The following is a 19,266-nucleotide window of genomic DNA, read 5'->3' on the forward strand; positions in this document are numbered from 1 at the left end:
CTCGGGGGGAGGGGTTTTTTGTTTTCACGGGCTTTCCTCTGGACAGGAGTTCTGGCTTTCAAGCAGGAGTTTTTGAATGACACTCAGCTGCATGGTGCCCCTCCTTCCCGCATTTGAAGCAGGCAGATGATCTCGGTGCCAGGGGGTTTTGCAGCTTGAATTGCTCCCTTGGGTGGGGATCTCTTCCAGGCTCTTCCCTCTCAGTACAGGTTTCTGGCCATGTCAATCTCCACTTCTTTGGCCAGGAGGTACCAGTCATGCAGGTGGTCGGGGGTCAGGCAGGTATGGTAGAGGTTGTCATTCAGGCCATCTTTTAACCAGCTCACTAGGATGTCTTCTGGCCAGTCCACTCTGTAGGTGAGGTCTCAGAACTCTTCAGTGTATTCAGCCACTGGCCGGGGCTATTGTTTCATGGTTCTGATGCAATCGCGAGCTTTGCGATCTGCCAAGAGGTCTTCAAATCGTTGGCGGAGAGCCTTCATAAATCAGTCGAAATTCCACAGTTCGGGGCGTCTGCATTGTGGAGGGTCACCATCCAATGGGCAGTTGCCCCTTCCAGGGCCAGGGTGATGACTCAGACCTGAGCACTCTGGGTCTGGAAATCTCTCCCATACTCCTGCATGTACATGAGGAAATGTGCCAGGAAAAACCCCAGTTGCTGTGGGTTGCCATCGAACTTCACTCCTGGGGGCGTCTTCCATTCCAGTTGCGGCACTCTGGGCTGGCCAGACAATTGCAGGGGCTGGTGCTGCGTGGTGTGGTTTCACTTAGATGGCTGTTGCCCCACCCACCGCACCTCCTTGGCCTCCTGCTGCTGGATCTGGAGCGGCAGCCCTGGCCCCATTGGCTGCTGCTGCTGCCTTGCTCCCTCTCTGATGTCAATCTAATTCCCCCATTTCTGAGATTTTCAAAAGCCTCTATCATGAACCGCATAACATTTCTCTTAAGGTGGTCATCTCTGGCCAGTTCTTTGATCAGCTCTTCCTGGTCAGACAGGGCTTCCAGCTCTCATTTCCAGCCTGATTTTCGACTGCCCCAGGTGAGGGTGACTCCTCAGGTTCTTCTGTCCCAGTTTCCTTTCTTCCCTACTCCGATCAACCATCTCGGCTTCCAAAATGGCTTCAATGTCTTTGATGGGGCAGAAGGAACTGGCTTCTGGCTGGCTGCTGCTGGTGGTGGTCTCATCCCAGCATTTTCCCTCTCCTTGCTCGCTGCTTTGCTCGGACATTGTATGCAGGGTCCCCTCTTTAGAGCGAGTTTGCTTCTCCAGGTTGACCACTTTTGCAGACCCTGCTTTATGTAAGGTTCTGCCTCTCCTTCTTGTTCAAGAAAGCATGGACTCTCAAAATTTTAGCATTTCAAAAGGAAACTTTTATTGAAAGGAAATGAATGCAAGACAATGCAAAGCAGGGTTGGAGTTCCCCCCAGGCAATTCCATCAGGATAAAGTGGTTAGAAACCCCTCCCCTCAGTTTGATGGTGAATGAGCCAATCCACAGGTGCGAAGATGTTGTGGAAATGGTCGTCCTGAGTAAGGGAAAAGGAGTAGTTCTCATGTGCTTCTTTTGTAAGGCTTCCAAACTGAGCAAAAAAAGATGGCCCTCTCCCCTTGTACATTCCCCAAGGTAAATCAAAGCAAAGGGCAGAATAGGTGACAGGGTAAAAGTTATAAACTAGGGAATTACAGGATACATAGGTAACAGGATGAGAGCAAGAAGTGAGTAAAAGAATCCGGGGTTCCCTCCCCACTTGAATGGCAGTATCACGATAGGGATCTGACACCTACATTATGTTTTTATTGTTTGTCACCCAGAATTCCAATGGTAGATGGCAGCTACATAAATGTGTTAAATAAATACATAATTGTTTCCTTTAATTGACTGCCTTTCCATATAATACAAAAAAAAATTAGAGACAAAAATTGAAAAGGAGGCATCAATGGTAAATCTAGACAAGAACATGAAGGACAAAGCTATTTCTATGATAATAAAAAAACCAAATTTGCTAAAGCAGTTGTCTTTCCAGAAGTAAAGGCTAGAGCAGCGAAAGAAAGAAAGAAAACAGAAATAAATGATGGATTAGTACATAATTAGTAAGAATATCATAGGCTGCAAGAAAAACAAACCAATCAAAGTCATTGTCAGGCTGCCCTCCCCATCACTTGTGCTGCTGCCTACCACAATACTGAGAGGGAGGACAATGGGGGGGTGGGGAGAAAGGGAGACTGTTGTAAAGGGGGTGAGGTGGTGGAGACCAGCATGGAGGGGAAGTCTGGGATACTTTTCTTCCTGTCACAAGAATGCTGGATTGTGCCTCTATTTTAGAAATTATTGATGAATGCTCTTTTGTGAGTGTCTGCATATTTTCTTTTAAGAGGAGGTTATGAAAGTTCAGGTCCAGAGAGGCTTCATTGGAGTGGACTAGGGTAAATAATAGGGGCTTTGCTCTTGGTTGTTTTCTTCTGACATGTTTCCATTGGTCTTGATCTTGAGATATGTATGTATGGGTTGTTTTTTATGGAAGCTGTTTGTTCCCTATTGTATTCAATTTGGGTGTATCGATTTTCTTTGTTATGTTCATATATGGAGGTCATCATTTTTTTAGAAGTTTGCTCCCTATTATGTTTTATTTTGGTGTGGTCTTCTTGTTTAGGTTGGGATTTCTTGCTTTGTGCATTGAGTTTCAGAGTGACTGGAGTTGGCTCTATACCCTTTTTCTTCTGCTAATTCAAGTATCCCTTCCCCGGCGTTGGCTGTGGGTATCATCGCCTCCCCCTGCAGTGGCTGGAGAGGCGGGGGTTGGGTGGGGATGCTGCGCCACCTGTAGTTGGGCCTGTCGCCCAACCCGCACACCTGCTGCTGAGCCGCTGGCCGAGCCAATGCCTAGGAAGGAGCAGCGGGTGGGGCAGCCGGCAGCTGAGCCAGCAAATGCTGCCCCGTGCGCCTGAACCGGCTGGTTGCTCTTGCCCTTCCCCCTGCAGCTGCCACTGCTGCTGCTCTTCTGAGGTGGGGCGGTTGTGCAGGAAGAACACTGGAGACAGTGCAGCGATGCCCACAGCCCAGGGAACCCACGCAGCTGGTGGACTGAGCCAAGAGGGGCATCTCAGCCCTGCTTTGATGGCGGCCATGGGGTTATCTGTGCAAGCAGCCCACCACCAACCCTGCCCTCACTGGCTGCTGGTCTGCCAAAGCCCCGCCAGCCACAGTGCTCGGCCTGCAGCTCCTAGTGGGTAGGAGCCCAGGCAAGGACACGTGTTCAGAACTTCCCCAGCCAGCAAATGGCGCTGCCAAGGTGGTGAGGCCAAGAGCGGCTGCCTTACCAGGAAATGGGCCGGTACCTGGTAAGAGGCGCGTCGGCCCTCTTGGAAAAAGTGGAGGCGCATGCGTGGGGGGTGCATGTATGTGCAGTGCGGGGTGAATGTGCGCATGCACAGTGCGGGGGGATGCTTGTGGGCATGCACAGTGTGCAGTGGGGGGCGCATGCACAGGGGAAGCATGGAGGTCTTGTGCACATGTGCAAATGGGGGCGTGCATTATGGCTGCCAGCACGCGCAAGCACAATAGTGCTCACACACTCGGACTTTTGGCACACAACGCCAAAAAGGTTTGCCATCACTGTACCTTATTGTCAGTCTCTATTTCCATAACTTTATTCTTTGTTAAAAAATTAAAAATGTCTAAAAATTAATTTTCCTGTTGTGAAGATTAGTTTACAAGAGTTCTTGGTCTTTTGTTCTGTCTTGAAAAATTCATCACTATCTTCACTGTTTTGAAGTGTCTTGTCTCTTTTTCCATGGATTATTTTTTTCTCTTAGCTCGTTAAGAATTTAATTTTTTTTGATGAATTAAAATAAGTAAACTTTTTTCAATTTTTTAATTGAAAAATGTGAGAAAGTTGAAATATTTTTTCAAAAACTGAAGAAATTTAAAATTGAAAGATTAAAAGATTTAAAAATTTGAAAAAAGAATTTAAAATTAAAAATGATATTTGAAAAAAGATTAAAATTTGAACAAGAAATTTAAAAATTGAAAAAAGAAATTAAAAAATTTGAAAAAAGAATTTTAAAAAAGTATTCAGAGATTTTAAAAATTTAAGAATTTACAAGAGTTCTTGACCCTTTATGAACTAATATGCATTTCTTTTTTGTTGGAAATCTCAGACTGTTTTCTAGGAGATGCTTTGCTCTTAACCCTCTACTCCCTGCATTGAAAGTTTATCCCTTCCCTCCCTGTCCACAAGTGTTTTGTACTTATCCTTCTCTTCCCTGCTTTATTGCCCTGCGGTTGCCTGACCACTGCCGGGGTTTTCAGGTACAATGTGCTGATGTGGGCCTTTTGCTCCATTTAGCTGGTCTGCCGCACTGCACTCAGCTGTTGCTGGTCTGCCACACTGCTCTCAGCCACTGCTGTGGGCGCCACTGCTCAGTTGGTCCTCTGCACTGTTCTCAGCTGCTGGTGCCCTCTTGGTCACTGCTCTGGGTGGTTCACTCCTCTGCCACTTAGCTCTGCACCGCTTCTGCTCAAGGTCTGCCATGCTGCTCACAACTGCTAGTCTGCTGCCACCTAGCTCACCACTGATCAGTCGCCTCCATTTGCACCACACTGCCTTCACTTAGGTGTTGGGCTGGGTCACTGGTCAGCCTCTCCATCTCTCAGCTCAGCTGTCTTTCTTCCTCTCAGATGAGTTGCAGGGCCACCTCTCAGTTGGGACACTGGGCTGCCTATCAGCTGGGCACCTCTCAATTGGGCCACCAAGATGCCTTTCAGCTGGGCCGTTTCTTCTCACCTCTCACCTCTTTGTTCTAGGAGTTCAAGTTCTCTTTTTGTTCTCTCCTATAGCCCACTTGAAATAGTTCATAATCCACACATGTATTGAAAATGAGAGATGAATAAAATTTGGAAAGTAAAACAAAATCTCACCTTAAAAGAAAAAAAATAGTATCTCAGCTAAGAGTAAAAAAAATGAAGTGTCACCTTGTTAGTATAAAAAAAAGATAGTATATAATATAAAAAGATAATACAAGGTAGTCCACAAAAATCCACAAAATATTTAAAAGTATTTAAAAAGTAAAAAATATTGTAAAAATAAATAGAAGGTAGTCTCAGAGTGAAAAGCATATGCAAGCCAATGGGAGGCTTGAAGCAACACGATTTCGCTGCCCCAAAGTCTTGTCGGCTTGCAAACGCTCTTTGGCCGGATCTGGTGCAGGCCTCAGTTCACCAAGAACAGAAGCCTAAAGTACTGTAGTGCAAGATCACACAAGATCAGTAGTGCCAGACAGGTACCCCTCCAGTCCCCTGATCAAAGGGAATAGCACTAATTTCTCTTTCTTTTTGCAGAATGTCCCAGTAAAGTGGGGCAGCATGTCAAATCTGCCCTCCCCGTCACTTGTGCTGTAGGCTATCACAATCCTGAGAGGGAGGGAGATGGGGGGAAGGGGGCCTGTTGTAAAGGCGAAAAGCAGGAGAGACCAGTACAGACAGGAAGCAGAGGTCAATCAGAACCAATCTCATCTGGACCACTTCAAGGACTTTTGTGTGCCCAGGACCTGGGAATGGGCTAAGGATTTGGAACAATGTAGCAATTTGCATGTGGTTTCTTCAGATCTGGCCTTGCTTTTGCTGCATCCAGTTGTCTCTAGTAAAAGAGCCTTGTAACCTTCTGATGGAGTCAGGTGTCTTTCTTTCCTAGAGAGCCAGCTAGGGCAGGGCTGACAGTCCTGAAAAAAACACAGTCTAACTGTTTTTTTCAAGTTATAAGTAGCAATCAGAAATTCACAAATGTTGGGCAGGTAATACCAGAAAGTTTACTTGGCAAAGATTAGAAAAGTAGAGAAAGGAGAAGGTGGAAGGACAGGACACTGGAATGTCCCTGAAATAGCTATGAGATTTTCTCAGGACGGGCCACAAAAAGAGGGCATTTGTCCACAGTCACCAGTCATCCAATCCATTTTGATGACATTTAAATCTACATACTTACATGCATGAACACATATTCTGAATTAAATTATTATTTTAAATTTATTAGCTGCCCAGCTTCAATGGACTCCTTTAATGCTTTTTTAATGTTCTTTACCTTTATTAATTGTTTTTCTTTTCTAATTGTTACTAATAGTTTTTGTCATTTCTTTCTTTTTTGTCCTGAAAATGATGATGATATCAATGTGACTTTTTATCAAACTGCTTATGTGTGCAACTGTTAGTTATCAGGCTTCCCTACTTTCAAACCTATTTAGTAAGCTAATTATGAAAACTAAGTTATCAAAATTAAAGACCTTCAATGGAACCCAAATAGAAGCTAGATGTTACTATCAAATCAACAAATGTCACTTTTTGTAACTAAATGAGTTACAAAAGTCTCTGAAGAGCGGCGGCATATAAATTTAATAAATAAATAATTTAATAAAGAAATAAATGGTTTTACAGTCTTTGTAATGACCAGCCACTGGGGATTTTCCTTCTAAAATGAATGGGAGCATGGTTGTTATCTTGTGTAATTCTCAGGCTTTTAATGGACTAGCACAGAAAAATATGTATGATTACCAATGCTTTAAGGGAAGTTACTTTTCATTCTATAGGAATTTCCTTGCCAATCCAGTAATTGTGATGCTGTTTTTAATGGACTTTGACCAAATACAGTTAGAGGGGTGAAAAAATCTTGAACCGAGTTAGCTTATTTTAGGCTCTTACACAACAACAATACAATCCTAAAAGAGTTGTATACATCTGAAATAATAAGAGACCAAATGGCTTTACCTGCAAAAGTGTATGAACTGCATGTGCAACTGGAAAAATGCCTTCTGTAATTGGTAAGCAACTTGAAAATCCAACAAAGTATCCAATTTTGAAAGAATCCATAATTAAAGTAATGATTGCAAACAAAGTAATTCCACCTGAAACAAATGTTAAACGAAAGAGTTATACTAAAAGTAAGAACTTTGACATAGCTCAGTTGGTAGCCTTTTTCAACTTCATTCACATAAGTTATTCCAGACTTAACAGGCTAACAGCAATATTTCTAATACTGGGTTGTATATGTAGAAGAATAGAATTAGAATTAGAATAGAATAAAATAAATCCAATCCAATCCAATATTCTTTATTGGCCAAGTGTGATTGGACACACAAGAATAAAGAATCTTCTTATGTCCTCCATTTCTATTCATTGACATAAACATTTGCTCACCAGGTTAATCGGCTGTACAGATCAATTTAATTTCTCCCTACTGTTCTGTACTCCAACTCCTTTAAAAACATGTTATGTTGTCGACTTACGATGGCACTGCAGGCATTGGAAGACGTTCCTTTGGGAGCGCCAGCCCCGGATCACGTTAAAACCGCTAGGACAGGACAAATCAGCTATCTAGGTTTGGATACTTTCCCCTCGGGAAAAGGGGGGGAAGGTGAGCAGCCGGGCGAAGGATGGCTCCCCAAGACCCCCAGGAACAATTCTGGGGCTCAGAATTCTGAAGGGTGAGAGCTCCCTAGAAGCCTGACAGAGCTCCGGATCCGGGACGCTTCTGCTTTAAGCAGAACAAGACGCCGCGACCACTCCTGCAACAATTTCTTAAAAAACATCGATTCAAAAGCAGGCAGAGCAAAGGCAGGAGTGATTATAACCGCAAGTACTAAACTTTAACTCTGATTGAGCATTACTTCCTTCTGAGATCATTAAAAGGGAGGGAAAAAAAGGGAAAGGAAGATGGTGCCGTAACTTTAAAAGGTGTGAAAGTGGAAGTTAAGAGGAAAGTGCTCATTAGCGCTGCCAGCCCTGTTCAAAATTAATGGACTTTACCTCAGAAGAATTAGGATTTAAAGACTAAAGAATATAGCACTGATTGTTTACAAAGTATAATATTTACAACTAATTGGACTTATTGGACTTGTTGATTTGGCTGTGGAAAAAGTGCAATTTGAAATTTAGAAAATGGATTCAAAGCAAATAAAAACTGGTGTGCCTAAAAGTGCTGGGGGATCCCCAGCTTTACCATCCAAAATGCAGTCTTTGCCAGCCCCAGCGGATTCACAAACATTGACACTTGAAGCCCTTCAGGAGGCTTTAAAGGTGCAAGCTTCTGTTTTAGAAGGAAAAATTACATCTGTTCTCGATGAGAAAATTAAAAACGTGTCTGAGGAGATGGCTGAAATTAAGGAGGTAATTCAAATTCGAAATAAAGAAATAAGAGAAGACATTGTTTTGGCGCTTAAGGGTCTGGCAGGCCATATCAAATCATTGGAGGAAAGGGTGGAAGAAATCAATCAGTCCAATGTGAGTTTGAATAAATATGGGTGAGGCTCAAGCCAAGATGGAAAAGGCAGACGCAGAAATTACAATGATACAATACAGAGAGATGGAGTTTGCCCTGAGGGTAAGAAGTCTGAGAGAAAGCAATCAAGAGAACTTGAAAGAGATTTTTGCAGAAGTCTTCGCACAGCTAATTGGAGATTCAAAGGTAGAGATAGGATGGCAAATAGACAAAATTTACCGTGTCAATTCATGGCTTGCCAGACAGAGACAATTACCAAGAGATATTGTAATCTACTTTACCACCCGGAGGACACGAAATGAAATTTTACAGGATTCTTAAAAAAACAAACTTCAGGTGGCGGGACAGGAGGTTTTAGTACTGAAAGAAATCCCCCCAAAAATGTTGAGAACTAGGAAGGATTATGCCTTCTTAGTCGAAGAACTCAGAAATCGCCAGATAAAGTACAGATGGGAGGCTCCAGATGGATTAGTGGTGAACTACTTAGGAGAAAAATATCGTCTCAATACAGTTTGGAAGGCAAGAGATTTTTATATCAATGTGCTAAAGGCTGGATGCCCACTGTCTCCAGAAATTAGAAGAAGAAAAGAAGCAGAGGTGGCAAGAAAGGGGGAGAAAGAAGGGCTTCAGGCACAAGCTCAAGGAGGGGCCTCGATTCCTCAAGAAGATTTATCGCAACTTTCGGGTACTGTTCAAGCTCTGGAATTATTCGAAAAAAATAGAAGAACCAAAGGATCAAAGACAGACTTGAGCGGCAACCAAACATAAAGAAGAGGAATTAAAGATATAGCAAACTCAGTCGACAATCCAAGAAATTACAAATACAGAAGCAGTGGGAGGAGCAAGACCGAAGAAGAAAATTCAGGAGGATTTTCAGTTGGCGCTCCAAAAGCTTCAAGGTGCCAAAAATGGCAACTAGATTTTTAACCTGGAATGTTAATGGTTTAAATTCACCACAAAAGAGGAAGAAAGTATTTCATTATTTGAAAGTTTAAAAATGATGTAATTTGTTTGCAAGAAACACATATTAGAACAAGAGATCAAAAGTATTTAATAAATGCAAGATTGGGAACACATTTTGTTGCATCCGCTCCAGACAAGAAAAATGGTATAGTTATATACTTAAAGAAAGACTTAATGGCTAAATTAATTGAAGCAGATGTTCAAGGAAGATATATAGCAATTGAATTGTTAATAGAAGGGAAGAAAATACTTTTAATTGGAGTATATGCACCTAACCAACAAGAAAAATTTTATATACTTTTGCATACTAAATTAATACAATGGGATTATAAATCGTGTATATTACTGGGTGATTGGAATGGAGTATTGGATACCCAGAAAGATAAAAAAGGACACTTGCGAAATATCCAAACGCGTGCTAAATTGCCCAATCTTTTTTTGATATGATGGATGACATGGAACTGAGAGATATTTGGCGAGAACGGAATGCTGGTGTCAAGCTTCGTTGTTATCTCCAAATAAATGAATTTCCAAACGTCCGATCTTTGAGGAAATTTTTCTCTTTATTGAGCATAACGAACTGACCCTGACTCAATGCGCAGTTAGGACTGAACTTTGGCCCCCCAAAACCTCTCTTTCCGGTTCCCAATTCTCTGCGTCTCATTGGCCATCTTCCAAGCCACTCTTGTCATCCCATCTCCGTCAGTTCACAGGAATGTCCCCCCACATCCCATCTCCGTGGAGACAGTTCTTCAAGGGAATTAAGTAGGTGAAAGTTCAAGCCTCTCCTCTCCTTATGGCAACTTGGAAGCTGACAGCTGGAGAACAAGATTTTACATTTTTCTGTGACAGGCACCAATATTTTTCTAGAATTGACTTTATATTAATTACTAATGATTTTTTTTCTAGGGTGAAGAAGACGAAGATATGTCCAAGAACTTTAACTGACCATAGTCCGGTCTGGATGGAATTAGAACATGGCCAAGGGTCTTAGGAGGTCTTGGAGGTTAAATGAAAATTTATTCAGATATGAGGAAAATGTGAAAGAATGTAAAAAATTAATGAAAGAATTTTTTGTTATGAATATGTATAAGGGTACACCTATAGAAATGGTTTGGGATGCAAGCAAAGCATATATGAGAGGTATTTTAATATATTTGAACAATACATACAGACGTAGTCAGGGATTAAAACGGATGGAGTTAGAAGAGGAAATAAAAAAGAAAGAGCAGATGTTAATACTGAATCCAGCAGATAGGAAAACAAAAGAAGCAATTACACTATTACGAGGGCAGTTTAATATGTTGATGGCAGATCAGGTTGCAACTAATTTGCAATATGCTAAACATAATACCTTTTGTAATGCGAACAAACCAGGTAGGTGGTTAGCATATTTGTTAAGGAAAAAACAAAAGTTACGTACTATAGAGAAAATAGAATACAAAGGTATAGAGGTGTATCAACATAATATGATTAAAAAAGCATTTTTAGAATTTTATACGAGGTTGTATGCTAGTGATAAAATCCAAGATATAGACATAGATAGATATTTACAGAGGGAGAATATTCCTACTATTACAGATGAGCAAAGGGAAAGATTGAATCAACCGATAACCTCTGAGGAAATTCTCTTGGTAATCAAGCAGTTAAAAGTTGGCAAGGCTCCTGGAACAGATGGTTTGACAGCTGTTTATTACAAAAATTTGCAGTTAGAAATGGTGGAACCACTTAGGGAACTATTTAGTAAAATACAATCCGGAGGAGAAGTGCCCCCATCTTGGAGAACAGCCTTTATTTTTTTGATCCCGAAAGAGGATCAAGATCATAGTCAGCCAAAAAATTATAGGCCTATATCATTACTTAACACAGACTACAAGATTTTTGCTAAAATATTAGCAAATAGGTTAATGTATAATATGCCTGCAGGAAACACATATAAGGATCAAAAACACATATAACTGATCAAAAATATTTAATAAATGCAATACTGGGAACACATTTTGTTGCGTCTGCCCTGGGGAAAAAAAGAATGGAATAGTGATCTATCTGAAAAGAGACTTGACGGCTAAATTAGTTGAAGCAGATCAACAAGGAAGATATTTGGCAATTAAGTTACTGATAGAAGGGAAGAAAACACTTTTAATGGGGATATATGCACCTAACCAACAACAACAAGAAAAATTTTATAAATTGATACATACAAAATTATTACACTGGGATTATAATTCATGCATGCTGATGGGGGATTGGAATGGAGTAATAGACCCCAATATTGATAAGAAAAGACTTTTACAATCTACTAAATTGCGAGTGAAACTGCCTAAATCTTTTTTCGACATGATGGAGGATATGGAATTAAGAGATATTTGGCGTGGACGGAATTACAAAGAACAAGATTTTACATTTTTTTCAGATAGACATCAATCTTTTTCGAGAATTGATTTTATATTAATTACAAATGATTTTTTTTCCAGGGTAAAGAAGATAAAGATTTGCCCCAGAATTTTAATGGATCATAGTCCAGTTTGGATGGAACTGGAGTGTGGGGAAAGGTCTAGGAGATCTTGGCGGTTAATTTAAAATCTTTTTAGATATGAGAAAAACGTAATAGAATGTAAAAAATTAATGAAGGAATTTTTTCTTTTCAATATGAATAAGGGAACATCTATGGATATGGTATGGGATGCTAGTAAAGCATACATGAGAGGAGTTTTGATAAATATGAATAATGCATATAGGTGTAGACAGACGGAAAAAAAGGAGGGAATTAGAAGAAGAGATTAAGAAAAAAGAAAAGGTGCTAATACATAACCCAGGGGATAAGAAAACTAAAGAAGAGATTACCCTATTACAAGGGCAGTTTAATATGATGCTCTCAGATCAAGTGGCAACTAATTTACAATATGCTAAACATAATACCTTTTGTAATGCAAATAAACCAGGTAAATGGTTGGCATACATGTTGAGGAAAAAACAAAAATCTCGTACCATAGAGAAAATAGAGTATAAAGGTAAAGAGGTTTATCACCAAAATATGATTAAAAAGGCATTTTTAGAATTTTACACAAGATTGTATACTGCAGATAAAATACAAGGTGTAGATATAGAGAGATATTTGGATAGACAGAATATTCCTATAGTCACAGAGGAACAAAGAGAACGGTTGAACCAATTAATAACAGAGGAGGAGATCCTCTTAGCAATTAAACAGTTAAAAATTGGCAAGGCTCCTGGTATGGATGGATTAATGGCTGTGTATTATAAATATCTACAACTTGAAATGGTTGTACCTCTTAAAGAATTATTTAACAGAATATTTATTTCTTTATTTATTACATGTATTTATATGCCGCCATTCTCCCGAAGGACTCAGGGCGGCGAACACAAGTTAAGAAACAAGTACAATAAAATCATAATTTAATCCAAATAATTAATTAGTAGTAAATAATAAAGCCCGGAATCAGTCTCAGCCTATTTGTTTGAAAAGCCAAGTCTTCAAGTCCCGACGGAAGGAGCGGAGATCAGGAGCCATCCGGAGTTCAGTAGGTAATTCATTCCAGAGGGTGGGAGCACCCACAGAGAACGCCCTACCCCTGGGCACAGCAAGGTGACATTGGCTCGCCGTCAGAACCCTGAGGAGAGCGGCCCTATGTGAGCGAACAGGACGGTGAGAGGCAGGCAGGAGAAGGTCATGCAAATATCCCGGACCTAAGTCATGAAGGGACTTATAGATGAAGACTAGCACCTTGAAGCGGACCCGGAGAACCACTGGTAACCAGTGCAGCTCACGCAGGAGGGGTGTTATATGGGAGTAATGAGGGACTCCCATAACAACCCATGCAGCTGCATTCTGGATCAGCTGGAGTCTCCGGGTGCATCTCAGGGGCAGGCCCAAGTAGAGGGAATTGCAGTAATCCAAGCGGGAAGTAACCAGGGCATGAGTGACTGTGCGAAGGTCATCTCGGTCCAGCAAAGGGCACAACTGGCGCACCAGGCGAACCTGTGCGAAGGCCCCCCTGGTCACGGCCATTAGATGGTCTTCTAGGGATAGCCAAGCATCCAGGAGGACACCCAAGTTGCGAGTCCTATCAACGGGTGCAAGTTTTTCCCCATCTATCAAAAGTGATGGAGCCTCTGAAACCCGAGATGCCGGCATCCACAGCCACTCAGTCTTAGAGGGATTGAGTTTGAGTCTGTTTCTGCCCATCCAGGCCCGTACCTCCTCCAGGCAACGGGACATCACGGAAAGGGCATCTCTGGGGTGGTCTGGGGTGGAGATGTATAATTGGGTATCATCAGCATATTGATGATATCTCACCCCAAAGCCACGAATGATCTCACCCAGTGGCTTCATATAGATGTTAAAAAGCAGGGGGGAGAGAACCGACCCCTGAGGCACCCCACAATTAAGAGGCCTCAGGGTGGATCTCTGCCCTCCCACCCATACAAACTGAAAGCGACCCGAGAGGTAGGAGGAAAACCACCGTAAGACAGTGCCTCCCACCCCTAACCCCACAAGTCGCTGCAGTAGGATACCATGGTCAATGGTATCAAAAGCTGCTGAGAGGTCAAGTAGGACCAGGATGGAGGAACAACCCCCATCCCGAGCCCGCCAGAGATCATTCACCAGAGCGACCAATGCCGTTTCCGTGCTGTGACCGTGTCAGAAGCCTGATTGGTACGGGTCAAGGTATTCCGTTTCCTCCAGGAATTGTGGGAGCTGTTGAGCCACTACAGTCTCAACAACCTTCGCGATGAAGCGAAGGTTGGAGACGGGACGATAGTTATTAAGTGAGTCTGGATCCAGGGAAGGCTTCTTGAGGAGAGGTCGAACCACCGCCTCCTTAAGAGAGGCGGGGAAGTTCCCCTCTCTCAACGAAGCGTTGACAATTGCTTGGATCCAGTCTCTAGTCACCTCTCTGGCAGCCGAAACCAACCAGGAGGGACAAGGGTCCAATAAGCAAGTGGAGGAACTAAGTTTGCCCACAATCCTGTCCACTTCCTTGACAGAAACAGGGTCAAACTCAATCCAGATATTATTCTCAAGACAGTTATACAGAATACAGTTGGGAGAAGGGGTACCACCTTCATGGAAAACAGCCTTTATTTCATTAATTCCAAAAGAAGATCAAGATCTGACACACCCAAAGAATTATAGACCTATATCATTATTGAATACAGATTATAAGATATTTGCTAAGATATTGGCAAATAGGTTAATGTCAGTAATGCAAAAAATGATTCATGCTGATCAATCTGGTTTTATACAAGGGAGGCAAATGAAAAATAATGTAAGACAAATTGTTGATATATTGGAATATTTGGAAAGGAACAACCAAATCCCTGTGGTGCTTTTATTTTTAGATGCGGAAAAAGCTTTTGATTGATTGGATTGGCAATTTTTATTGAGAGTAGTTTATAGGATGCAATTTGGGAATTGTGTTATGCAATCTATAAAAGCAATATATCAAGAACAGACAGCTCAGATAATTGTTAATGGCAATTTAACAGAAACTTTCAAAATTGAAAAAGGTACGAGGCAGGGATGCCCCTTATCGCCATTATTATTTATATTAACTTTAGAACTGTTGTTGAATAGAATACATAATATAAATGAGATAGAGGGAATGAAAGTTAGAGATCATGAATATAAGGTACGGGCATTTGCAGACGATTTGGTTGTGACCTTAACTCAACCAGTGGCATCAGCAAAGGTTCTGATGGATATAATTAAACAGTATGGTCAAGTGTCTGGGTTTAAAATAAACATTGGAAAAACAAAGATGATAGTTAAAAATATGACAATAAATCAAAAAGAGGAGTTACAAAGGGTAACAGGATGTAAAATAGTTAAAAAAGTTAAATACCTAGGTGTTCATATTGCACCTTCTAATGGGAAACTGTATAAATATAATTATGAGTTGTTATGGCATAAAATACAAATTGAAATGGAAAAATGGCAAAAATTACAATTGTCCTTGTTAGGTAGAATAGCAGTTATAAAAATGAATGTTTTACCTAAGTTTTTATTCCTCTTTCAAATGATACCAATATTAAAAAAGGATGCCAACCTGGAAGAATGGCAGAAAGGTATTAATAAGTTTGTATGGCAAGGTAAGAAACCAAGGATAAAATTGAAAATAATGCAGGATATACAAGAAAGAGGGGGGCTGAAAATGCCCAATTTAAAATTATATTATGAAGCAGCTGTCTTATCAGCAATTAGTGATTGGATTAATTTAACAAATGGAAGGATTCTGAACATTGAAGGGCATGATTTGGTTTACGGCTGGCATGCCTACTTAGTGTATGATAAAAAGATGGATAGAGCATTTAAGAGCCATATATTGAGGAATGCTTTATTGCGTGTCTGGAAGAAATATCAATATAAGTTAAATGAAAAGATACCTATATGGACAGTACCCAGGCACGCAATAGAGAATACGAGTATAGAAAGCAGACAGGATATAATTACATATATAGATATTCTTAATATGGAGGGAGGTATACTAAAATTAAAACCTTTGAATGTGTTGAAAGAGGAGAAAATAATTCAAACTTGGTTTCAGTATGTACAACTACAAGCCAGATGGAGAAAAGATCAGAAAATTGGTATTACACAAAGCGATGAAAATTTAATAAAACAAACTAGAGATCAAAGTTCAATGCATATAAAAAGATTGTATAATATATCGATAGAGATAGACTCGGAAACAGAGCTAGTTAAAGATTGTATGATAAAATGGGCGCAGAATTTTGAACAACCAATAATGATGGAAGTATGGGAAAAAATATGGGTAAGAAATGTGAAATTACACAAGTGCAAAATTTAAGGGAGAACTTTTATAAAATGTTTTATAGATGGCATCTAGATCCAAAAAAACTATCTTGTATGTACAACCAAAATGTTGGAGATGTGATTGTGAGGATGCTACATACTTTCATATTTGGTGGACATGTAAAAAGGTTAGAGCGTTCTGGATAAAAATTTGGTGGATTTTACAAAATATTCTTAAAAAGAGGTTAAAATTTAGACCACAATTGTTTCTGCTGGGTATAGTTACGGATTGTACGGTTATAGAGACTAATTTGATTTTGAATTTAATAACTGCAGCAAGATTGTTGGTGGCACAATATTGGAAGAAGCAAGATTTACCTACAATCCAAGAATGGACAATGAAAGTAACAAACCTAGTGGAGATGGCAAAAATCTCGGCGTACTTGAAGGAACATTCAAGTGAAAGATACCTAAGGGACTGGAGAAGATGGATAGATTATATCCAAAGTAAATATCGGAATAAGAAGTTGCAGATACTTGAAAGCAAGGCAGGTTTTGAGATAGTACCAAAGGTCAAATATCTAGGAGTTCAAGTTGCAGAATCAAATATGAAATTGTTCCAAAATAATTATGAGGTGTTGTGGCGAGACGTACAGAAAGATATGGAGACCTGGAAAAAACTGCAGCTGTCTTTACTTGGAAGAATAGCAGCAGTTAAGATGAACATTTTGCCAAAATTTCTTTTTTTGTTTCAAATGATTCCGGTGCTTAAAAGTGATAAACAACTGAGAGAATGGCAAAGAGGACTGAATAGGTTTGTCTGGAATGAGAAAAAGCCGAGAGTTAAACTGAAAATTATGCAAGATGTTCCAGAAAGGGGAGGCCTTAAACTTCCAAACCTACAATTATATTATGAAGCAGCAGCTTTGACGCAAGCAAGTGATTGGTTTGGAAGGAAAAAGACTGGAATATTGAATATAGAAAGTTTTGATCTTGAATTTGGTTGGCATGCTTACTTATTTTATGAGAACAAAGTGGATAAAGTATTTAAAAGTCACATACTTAGAGACTCTTTGATGAGAGTTTGGAAGAAGCACCGACTCAAATGGGATTACAAAATACCGTTATGGCTGGATCTTGGTCATATCATGTGGAATACAAATATAATGTCACTCGGGGGGGGGGGTTTATATAAAGAAGTTCTTTTTACAGATGCGGGCAGATGGCAACTGAAGACTTTAGAAACGCTGTTGGAAGAAGGGATTAATTTAACTTGGTTACAGTATAATCAACTTTAATTGAGATGGAAAGAGGACCAAAAAACTGGTATAATGATGCATGAGGAAGAATTGGTTAGACATATAAAAGAGAAAGGTCCAATGCATATTAAAAGGGTTTATAATGTTTTGTTAGAAAGGGATTCAGAAACTGAATTGGTTAAAGATTGCATGATAAAGTGGGCACAAAATTTTGCAGAACCAGTGATGTTGGAAACATGGGAAAAAATATGGGTTCAGAATGTTAAATTTACACAGTCGCAGAATTTGAGGGAAAATTTTTATAAAATGTTTTATAGATGGCATTTAGACCCTAAGAAATTGTCGTGCATGTACCCTAATGTTCAACCAAAATGCTGGAGATGTGATTGCCTAGATGCCACATATTATCATGTGTGGTGGACTTGTAAGAAAGTGAAGGCTTTTGGGATAAAAATTTGGTGGGTTATGCAGAATGTTTTGAAGAAAAAAATTCAGTTTTCTCCACAATTGTTTTTATTGGGTATAGTTAAGGGTTTTACATTGGGTGAAACAAAGTTGATATTGTATATGATAACAGCAGCGAGATTACTGATCGATCAATATTGGAAAAATGAAGCTATGCCTACTATTGAGGAATGGACTTTGAAGATGGCCAGCTTTGCAGAGATGGCGAAGATTTCAGCATATTTAAAAGATCGCTCACAAGAGACTTATGTATGGGAGTGGAAAAAGTGGATAGATTATGTGCAGAATAAATATCAAACTAGAAAATATCAGATAGCTTTTAACTGAAAGTATTATATAGAGATAGAATATTTGAATTTTGTGAAGATGTGAAAAATATACAGGGGGTGGAGGGGTTCAAGTTTTATAAAAAGGGGATTTTGATTTGGATTATATTTTGTGGAAGTCCGGGGGGGGAGGGGTGGGCTAGTGGGGGTTAGGGAGGGTTAGGGAGGGTTGGGGGGGGAGAAACTGGGGAGAAAATGTAATTGTAAAACTTTTTCAATAAAAAAAAAAAAGAAGTTGCAGATAGGTTATGAATAAATATGTAGACATTTGGTGTGTTTTTAGGTAATTAAGTTAGCAGGGTAATTAGGGAATTGAAGGAATAAGAGATGCTGAATGTTATAATTATTTAGATTAGGATGGATTATGATTGTTGAATGTTATACCCTGTAATCTGTTCTGGGAAGAGGGGGGGAGGTGGGCGGATGGGAAGGGGAAGGGGTGTGGGGAGGGGTGGTGGGGGTAAGGGAGGGGAGGGGGTGGGGGTGGAAGGGAAGGGGGGGAATAAATATGTAAACCTTCTGTAAAACTTTTTAATAATAAAAAAAAAGCGAGACAAGCTTCCTAATTTTCATCTGCCAGGTATTCCCAGCAACCTAGCATTTTTTGTACTAAAAGAATAGCAAAAAAAAAAAAAAAAGCTTGTTCAACTTCCTGCATGACACTTATCTTCCATGCACCCACCCCACCAAAAAAATCAGCTTCTTTAGGGATAATGGACAGTTTTGAGCAAGGCCACGAGGAAAAGAATTAACCCCCTAACTTTGGTGGTGTTCCCATTATTTGTTGACAAAATACCAGTAGATCTTAAATCTTTCTTTCTTAAAAAACAGTTTTTGTTTCATCATCCCATTTCCACTCCAGAAGTAGTTCATCTTCTGCTGAATTTTGCAATGGGTTTCTAACTTACCTTTAGGAGGATATTTATTCCAATAAGTAGGATGCTTGTAGTTGGTAATGCAAAGTTATGTTATTGATGATTTTACAGGCTACACTAAAATACTTGCTCCAAAATACTATCATTCTGGTTCTTATGAAGGATGATAACAAACAGAAAAATGTGTACAGTATGTGTACACTGGACTCAATGGCCCTTCACTTAGAGAGTGAAACTTTTTTACACATCACATTTGTGCGGAGATATCACCATTCTGAGACTCCCCATCTTGAGCTTTAACAAACATTTAACTTCTTCCAAAACATCTACGAAAGT

The 19,266-nt window shown here is 40.1% G+C and overlaps 1 protein-coding gene and 1 pseudogene across 4 annotated transcripts in view; one reads left to right on the forward strand and one right to left on the reverse strand.

Moving 5' to 3' along the window:
- Nucleotides 1-19,266, reverse strand: part of OTOP1 (otopetrin 1) — a 79,196-nt gene that overhangs the window by 40,741 nt on the left and 19,189 nt on the right. For all 4 annotated transcript variants that reach the window (XR_015729244.1, XM_087875266.1, XM_034432904.3 and 1 more), the window contains exon 2: nt 6,755-6,891. Coding sequence is in view for 3 of the 4 variants with exons in the window: in XM_034432904.3 (XP_034288795.2) it covers nt 6,755-6,891 (137 nt within the window). In the remaining variant the exon portion in view is untranslated. The remainder of the gene's footprint in view (nt 1-6,754; nt 6,892-19,266) is intronic.
- On the forward strand, nt 7,994-9,032 carry LOC148112671 (uncharacterized; annotated as a pseudogene).

The sequence above is a fragment of the Pantherophis guttatus genome, chromosome 8 (genome assembly GCF_059756535.1).
Source record: "Pantherophis guttatus breed Tessera chromosome 8, ASM5975653v1, whole genome shotgun sequence".
NCBI lineage: Eukaryota > Metazoa > Chordata > Lepidosauria > Squamata > Colubridae > Pantherophis > Pantherophis guttatus.